This window comes from Cibotium barometz, chromosome 15, assembly GCF_041138505.1.
Source record: "Cibotium barometz isolate CiBa-2024 chromosome 15, ASM4113850v1, whole genome shotgun sequence".
Classification (NCBI taxonomy): Eukaryota; Viridiplantae; Streptophyta; class Polypodiopsida; order Cyatheales; family Cibotiaceae; genus Cibotium; species Cibotium barometz.
In genome coordinates this window covers 11,346,307-11,355,327 of record NC_141060.1, presented here as the reverse complement: position 1 = coordinate 11,355,327, position 9,021 = coordinate 11,346,307, and the positions used below count along the sequence as shown (strand labels likewise).

Here is a 9,021-nt window from a genome sequence, read left to right as displayed (position 1 = left end):
CAGTTTCTCATTTGGTATTATGGCCTGAGGCAGCTTTTACCTGTGGGAACTAGATTCAGCATTTGGTCTAGTGTGATGCTTAGTTTGATCTTGCTGAGATCCTCCCACAAGTTATATTCCTTCATGGAGTTGTTTCTTTTCTCCTTGTCAGTGGGCATACCTTGGTCTCTGTACATTCCTCCTTTCTTATTTTCTTCCCTTAAATCCTTTTCCTGACTTTCTTATTTTCTTCCCTTAAATCCTTTTCCTAACTTTCCCTTGTCAATTTTCCTATATGGATTCCTTCCATTTCCTTTCTCACACGACACTTCTATTGCTTTGGTGGGCTATAATTGGCTCTAGTTGGCACTTCAGCATCCTTTCTTTAGTTTCTCTACCATTGCACACCAGCTTCTTTCTTGTTGCAATTTCTTCCCTTTTCTTGACCAAGTTTGACCTATCTGGATTCTCCTTAGAATGCTCTCCCAGGAGCGGGATGTCTTGCATTTTCCGCACTATACCTTGTGGACTCTGCACCAACTTCTCTCACGGACTCTCTGCTACCCTACCCACTGTTCTGGCTTCTATTTCCATTCCAACTCAGAATTCTTATCTGTCTTGTCACAACCATCACCTCTAGTGGATTTCTTATTCTTTACACGTCACATGGTTTACTTTTACTATATTTATAGCTATATCAGCTTTTGTTGGGTTCGCCTCCCTTTGCAACCTTGTCTCTTGCAGCTCCTGCTGATGATGTTGAAATATGGGCCAGTCATTTTGTCTATGCCCTAGACCATTACAGAAGAAGCAACCTCCCCTTGGCCCAAATCTTCCACCTCCTCTTCCATACGGTCTATTGATTTGAGTTCCTGTGGTGGCGACCTAGTTTTGATGGCTAGGGCTTGCTGCTCTACTGCCTTTCCATCACTCTCGGATTCTTGTTCCGAGTATTATAAATGCACATCTTTGCAGTGTGATTGTTCCTTCCACAGATAGTGCATATCTGCTGTGTGTTCTTCAGTTGGCACTCCTCCTTCATGTGACCTTGATTGTTACACCTTGTGCACTAGACGTCCGGTGGTCTGAGTCTAGATCCTACGTGTCGTCTGGGAATCTTGGCTAGGGCAGCCTTTAGTTCTTCCTAAACATTTACTGCCTACTTCTTACCTTTCTTTTTTCGAGGCTTTTTCTCTTTGGCATCCAATTCAAAAGTTTTTCGGGGCTTTTACTCTTCGACATCTGAGTCCTAGCTAGACTTCTATTCTGAGGTGCCTTCTCTAAAATCCGATTTTAAAGTTTCTTCCTCCTCCTTCTTCCTTTTATACTTTTTCTTCTTCTTGGTGTCTTTGCTTGTTTGCTTCAAGATCCCCTTAGATCTGGTTACTCCCACCACCACTTGTTCGAAGGTGAGGGCCACTGTTGTCTTGAGCTTTTCCCTCAGTCCTCTCATGAACCACTAGCTTAGTGTGGCTAGAGCAAGTCTTTTGGGCTAATCTAGGAGCATTAACAATGCTAGAATTTAGCTGCATAGTCCTCTGTTGGACTCTTCTTCTGAGTTACCATGTGCAACTTTTTCGGTACTTTTGTTACGGCCTTGTCTTTCCTCAATCTTTTCAGGAAGGTTTTATTCAAATCTTCAAATGTCTAGAAGTGCTCCATACTATATTGCACATACCAGCTGCTCTATGGTGGCCATACAACCCAAAGTTGTCGTGAAATACTCTGTCTTTTTGCGGCAACATCACTCTGGTGACCCAAGAATGTGGTTTCGAAGGCAAAGATATGGGCATCTGGATCCTCCTCGCTCTTGCCCTTGAACTTAGGGTACTTGAGAAACATCCTTCTTATAGCTATGTAGGTTCTTCTTCTTCTTCTTGAGCTTCCTACCTCTTGTTTTGTGGCTGCTAGTGGTGATCTCCTTCTTGATTTCTCAATTCTTGATTTTCTAATGGTTCTTGATTTTGTCATTCTAGCTGGCATGAAATCCCTTCTAGGAGTCTTCTTGGACGATACAGTTATCCTTCATGTTTTATAGCTTCATCCTGCCTCTACGAAACGATGCCGCATTGCTCTATTCGAGAAACGTCCTTCTTATAGCTATGTAGGTTCTTCTTCTTCTTCTTGAGCTTCCTGTCTCCTGTTTTGTGGCTGCTATAGTGGTGATCTCCTTGATTTCTCAGTTCTTGATTTTCTAATGGTTCTTGATTTTGTCATTCTAGCGCGAAATCCCTTCTAGGAGTCTTCTTGGACGATACAGTTATCCTTCATGTTTTATAGCTTCATCCTGCCTCTGCGAAACCATGCCGCATTGCTCTATTTGAGCTCCCTTCATTCTCCATGCATACTCCATTGTACTCGTATGACTCCATGTAGGTTCTTCTTCTTCTTCTTGAGCTTCCTTCTCCTTCTTGATTTCTCAGTTCTTGATTTTCTAATGGTTCTTGATTTTGTCATTCTAGCTAGTGCGAAATTCCTTCTAGGAGTCTTCTTGGACGATACAGTTATCCTTCATGTTTTGTAGCTTCATCCTGCCTCTGCGAAACGATGCCGCATTGCTCTATTTGAGCTCCCTTCATTCTCCATGCATACTCCATTGTACTCGTATGACTCTCATAAACATTCTTGACACCAATGTGTGCACACATCTTTTCCATATCTATTTCAACTAGCTTTACTCCACTGACTACTGTGTAGGACTAATCTAGAACTAGCCTCTATTTTCCTGCTCCCCTGCCTAACATACCAGTTCCCCATCTCACGATCACCAAAAGTGTCAGAGTACAGTCAAGACGTAGCACTTACGTGGTTTCGGATCACCTAGTCTGCTCTGGAGGAGCAGCAACTAATGCAGTTGTGTCCAATGCAATAAGTTAACGCTATGATGTTAAGCTACGTGTATGCTAAACGCGAGGATATTGATTATGACTACAAAGCAAGTTAGTTCCTAAGTCTGTCCTAAATCCAAATAGTTATCCGCATCTAGACAAGACTACACTTAACAAAAGATTGAATGTTGAATAGACAGAGATATGTAGAATAAACACAAGTAAGACAAAGACCAATAAGGCAAAGACCAACCCATAAGTCATTCTTGAGCAATAACAATATAGTACAATGCCGTAGCAAGAGCTCTACTCATGAACTGCTCACTCAACTCTCCTTTCTTCCTATTTAGTATTGTTCTTCTCGTTTGGGCCCAAGGAGACGCGACATGATTCTTGGACTATCCAGACGGTAATGCACTCTTTTCCTACAATCTCAGCCAGGTAGACCAAGTCGTCCCTAACCTCTATGGCCCCTTATCCGACTAATACCCCTTTTTCCTTGTCCACTACACAAGTACTACCCATTCTTCAAGAAGTTGTTACAAGTTTGTTGCACACAAGTACTACCCATTCTTCAAGAAGTTGTTACAAAACAAGAAGGCTTAGTTTGTTGCACACAATGTTCAGCAGTCCGGGCGTTGATCTAGGAAATGGGCTAATTGGCCGCACATCCCGCCTAGTAGTGATTACTTTGGGCATACTAGCATGATGCACCCTTCTTAGTTGTACATGCATTCGGCCTTCATTCAGCTCCACTGAGAGGAATCATCAAGTCGACCAACTTCTCTAGCAACATGCCCTCCCTGGCTCTGATGCCACGTTGGAAATTGGGAGCCATTTCCTAGGAGGTCACCCATCCTAGTAGTGTTCACACCACTACGTGCTTAACCTCCACCACTCTAATCCCTTCCAAGCCATTAAAATTAGTGGAGGAGGGATAATAATGGCCCTAGGCGTCTATTATTTATGTATGATCTCATTATCCCTGCTGGCAATATGCATGTGGTATGTAGACGGCCAGGCCATGACCTTCCAACAGTAAAAGCCTTTGTAGAATGAAGCTTTGGACTCAAGCTATTACAAATTACTTAGGATGGAAATTACAAAATTGGTCGCCAAACTATGGAGAGAGAGAGAGAGAGAGAGTTGTGTTTGAGTCCTCATGCTACATTAGTTTTTTTAACTCTAAATGTTATGAGGAAACCCAAGGTTGAAGGTGGGAGAAAACACAATAATTTCTAAAGTTATAATAGTTACAACTCACATAAGTGTACATGTATGTGAACACACACACACATGAGTGATTGAATGAGTCACTGTGTGTGTGTGTGTGTGTGTGTGTGTGTGTGTACCATTAATTAAATCAGTATATCATAAAATAAATGAGTGACTGTGTGTGTGTCTGTAGCATTAAATATATTGATGTAAATTACCGTAACATAATAACATCACTTAAGTTATATGTAAAAGCATTAAAAACTCTAATGCATCTCTATCATGGAAGATTTTAGTGCTTTTTATTATTTATTTTCTCTTTTTCAATTTAGTTCTCTAAGACATGTAGAATGACTTGGCAATTTTAATTTGTGATGGGGTGTTTATAAGAACATACACACAGTTTGGAGTTCATGAAGATTGAGTGTGACTCTACATGAGGTTGTCGTTGGAAGAACAAGTACTTTAAAAAATCTATGTAATTATATAGTGATAAAATATAGTATATAAGGTTGTGAAATTATAAAATTGCACCTTATAGAAGTACAAACTCAAAAATGTTAACTATTATTATGTGTGAGAAAATAAGTACTTCATTTTAGAAATATTCATAATATTAATATGATATATATATAGCTTGAAGGCTTCAAATTAACAATGTTAACAAACTCATAGTCTAGAAAACAAAAAGTACTTCATTTTAGAAATATTCATATATATAATATATCATATATTATATATATATATATGATATATTCATAATATTAGTCATATATATAATATATCATATATATATATATATATATATCTTGAAGGCTTTAAATTAACAATGTTAACAAACTCATAGTTCTAGAACAATTTTAATCAAAAATCTTGTTCTTATTTTTCTTACTATTTTGCAAAGAGGCAGTGTAGAATGTTTTTTGCAAAGAGGCAGTGTAGAATTTTTTTTGCAAACTCTAGTCTAAAGCTGTCTCCACAAACCTCCGCATCCTCCACCACCTTCCACACCCTCTCTCTCTCTCTCTCTCTCTCTCTCTCTCTCTCTCTCTCTCTCTCTATATATATATATATATATATATATATATATATATATATGTATGTATGTATGTATGTATGTATGTATGTATGTATGTATGTATGTATGTATGCATGCATGCATGCATGTATGTATGTATGTATATGTGTGTGCATGTGTGTGCGTGTGTGTGTGTGTCTGTGTTTGGGGGGTGGGAGGGTTGATACCTAGACATGTATAAGTCTGATATATATATAGCTTGAAGGCTTAATATTCACAAAATTGTAGTCTAGAAAACAACAAGTACTTCATTTTAGAAATATTCATAATATTAGTCTGATATATATATATATATATATATATATATATATATATATATATATATATATATATAGCTTGAAGGCTTTAAATTAACAGTGTTAACAAACTCATAGTTCTAGAACAATTTTAATCAAAAATCTTCTTCTCATTTTTCTTACTATTTTGAAAAGAGGTAGTTTAGAATGTTTTGCAAACTCTAGCCTAAAGCCATCTCAACACACCTCTACCATCCTCCACCACCTTCCACACCCTCTCTCTCTCTCTCTCTCTCTCTCTCTCTCTCTCTCTCTCTCTCTATATATATATATATATATATATATATATATATATATATATATATATATATATATACATACATACATACATACATACATACATGTATGAATATGTATGCATATGTGTGTGTGTGTGTGTGTGTGTGTGTGTGTGTGTGTGTGTGTGTGTATGTATGTATGTATGTATGTATGAATGTATGTGTGTGTGTGTGTGTGTGTGTGTGTGTGTGTGTGTGTTTGTGTTTGGGGGTGGGGGGGTTGATACCTAGAAATGTTTAAGGGTGTGGGAACTTTTTTATCAAATAAAAAGATAGATATAATAAGAGTCAATTTTTTATGGGCTAACTTGGTGATTATTTATTTTTTGAAAGTGATGAGAAGTGCACTGATTGTTAGCATTATGTTCATGCTCAATAGTATAGAATGGAAAGTGTAAGGATGAGTAAAAGGAAAGGTAAATAAAAAACTTAACGTTGTACCTCTCATTACACTTTCTAGAAGCATTTATTATTAGGAAAGAGAATTTGGTTACACATTCCAAATATCAAGAATGTCCAAGTGTAAGGATGAGTAAAAGGAAAGGTAAATAAAAAACTTAACGTGTTGTACCTCTCATTACACTTTCTAAAAGCATTTATTATTAGGAAAGAGAATTTGGTTACACATTCCAAATATCAAGAATGTCCAAGGCTACACATTGTCAATACAATGCTCTTTCATGGGCTACTTGTATTTGTAAACCATTCTTCCATTTAATGATTGTTCAGGCCGTGCATTCTCACCCTGTAATGAAAATTAAATGAGGAGTTTTAGTTAAAAAAAAGAATCCCATTAAAGGAATTTGACCACTTGCATAGAAGTGAGACATGGTGGCTAAAAGTCCACACTACTCATTTTAATATATGATACAAAAGGTTTGATTCAAGATCAAGAGAGTACCAATTCTGCATGTAATATTGCATTGACTTGTTCTTGAGATACATTACGTTTCTACAAGGAAAATCATTATAAGTATAATCCAATCTAAAGAAGTTCCACAATACTTTAGGTAACTTGTGGATATGGTATTATGATTATCTTTAACAAAAAGGTAGGAGGTTAGTCATGATTCAAGAAAGAATGGATAGAAAATGATATACCTTCTTCATAATAATCCATGTAACTCCTTCAGTGCAAGGAGGGGTTGTCAAGGATCCCATATAGTGGTAGTATTGCTCCCCAAGTTTCATGCTACTCACAGAGACATTTCCTACATGATGATCTTGTCTTCCACTCTCAACAAGAGAGGGGAACTCTTGCATGACCTAAGAAACATGTACAAGTGCTCGATTATAACGCCAAGGGAAACCCATGCCTTGTATTTATTAAAAATAAAGAAAATGTTTACACCGACTTGTGCCTATTGGCCGGCCATATCAAAAAAAATATTAACACTTTGTGGTTATTAACAAAAAAAAGTGTTGCTATATTCTAAATCGATTCAATGCTCACAAAGTTTCCAACATAATAGTATATACCTCTGCTAAAAACTCATCCTCTTTGCCATATTTGTAAAGTAGAGCAACCACAAGTAGCTTGCCATCATGACCCTCATGTACCATGTGAGCTTCCAAAGGAAACCTGCAAGTGGGTTTAATTATACTTGGTTTATAACTTCTTATATATTTGAATTATCATGGCCTTCACAATTGGTATTCATTCAAGATGTCATAAGTAGTAGAAAAGCATAAATCTTACACAATGGTCATAAATCTTAGGTCACTTGAAAGAGTAAAGAAACACTCGACTCCAAGGTGGAGCGTTGAACAGAAGTGGTGATAGAACATTGTTTGGATCAACTCATAAAGGAATTACCTCACACCATTGATGGAGTGTTCACTAGGGGCATGCAAATGCAAATGAAGCAATTTGTATTCTTCTTCATCCCAATGTATAGAGCCCCCATCTTCCATCCACTCAAGCTGCAATTAGAAGTTATTTGTATTTGTCAAAATTTAAGCTAGGTTTATGGCCACTCGTGCACATCGTGCACATCAAAATAGAAGTGGCAATTATTATTATTATTAAAGTGAAATTGGGGTGGAACTCGCAATAGTTATTTATAAGATTAAAGTATACCGCAACATCGTGCTCTCTTAGTTGGAGTTGAGCGCCGCCGCTTTTGTAGCTGAATTTCAACCAATCGGAGGTTTGCTCGTGCTGGAGGTCTTTCTTGCAGATGTCCACAGGTGATTGCGATCTGCCGTTGCTGCAAAGCTTCCAGTCCTTACGCAGATTGCCCCAGTTGTGAGGCCCCGTCGGCCCATCGCCATAGCCAAACCCAACCTCATGATCTACATTAAAAAGGATTAAGAAATGATTACGATCTTTAATCTCTTGGTTTTGATTGAGAGATTCATCCCATGCTTGAATATCAGACAATGGGCTTTTGCCCTATGTTGAATTGGGCGGTATTGCGAATGCTTTGGGACGTGGTTTTGCTAAGTTTATCCGACGATTAATTAATTAACTATCCCATGCTTTAATTAATGGAGGTGAGCCTCTCGTTGCTAAGCCGAATCTGGTGGGGGTTTTTTTTTTGGGAAATGGAGATGGCCTTTGGGCGGTTGGAGATCTTGCTTAATGGAAATGCGTGGTTTTGCAGTGGAAATGGCTTTTGCTTGGGCGGATTTGAGTGGGTTTTGCAGATGAAGATATTATTAGAGGGGTGGTTCTTGGTATTTGTGTCAACATGGAGTTGTTCTGCTAGTAGTTGATTTGAAGCTTGTTGAGGAGCTCAACAAAGGCAACGATGAAGAAGAAGGGGCACGTTACCTGAACACGAAGAGAGAGAAGCGCAGGTGAGGATGAGGAGAAAGGCAGAAAGAAAGCCCAGTGGAGGCATGGTTGTGAAGCAAAGCGTTTGCTGTAAGGGAACACAAGATCAATGGGGGCCGGGAGGGAGAGGGAGAGCTGCTGCAGCAGCAAGAGGAAAGGGTGAGAACAAGTAGTGGCAAGAAGATGGTCTTCATAGTATATAAGTAGTGCACATTACTATTTTAGAATATTAGGGCTAATTTCAGCCACCAGACCCATAGGGCCGGCTGTCAGAGTGCCGTGGCAAACCGTATAACCGTACCGTCTCTACGTACCTTGGCCTTGACTTTTTCTCTCGTTCATCCATGTGCTTTCAAACACACCTTTTTCCCACCGGGGCCCAAGGCTCCCAACACAGGTCCCTGTGCTTTCTACACCTCTTTCCTCCTCCCTAGTTTGCCCTTCCCAAGCGCTTGTAAAGTTCATTATGACACGCAAATACACCCATTAATGCACTTAAAGGTAAAGGAAAGAATTCTAGAAGAAACCACTCTAGACTCTGCTCCACCAAGCCCAGAACCACATTGAT

At 38.7% G+C, this 9,021-nt stretch overlaps 1 protein-coding gene across 1 annotated transcript; it reads right to left on the bottom strand.

The window, feature by feature from the left end:
* Window positions 1–6,121: 6,121 nt before the first annotated feature.
* On the bottom strand, window positions 6,122–8,633 carry LOC147630971 (alpha carbonic anhydrase 7-like). Its single transcript, XM_086809321.1, has 7 exons — window positions 8,451–8,633; window positions 7,755–7,969; window positions 7,491–7,597; window positions 7,154–7,256; window positions 6,776–6,940; window positions 6,576–6,626; window positions 6,122–6,419 (listed from the first exon to the last, which is right to left on the bottom strand). The coding sequence occupies exons 1-7, from the start codon at window positions 8,518–8,520 to the stop codon at window positions 6,360–6,362; spliced, it is 771 nt and encodes a 256-aa protein (XP_086665447.1). The 5' UTR covers window positions 8,521–8,633; the 3' UTR covers window positions 6,122–6,359.
* Between the last annotated feature and the right edge of the window lie 388 nt (window positions 8,634–9,021).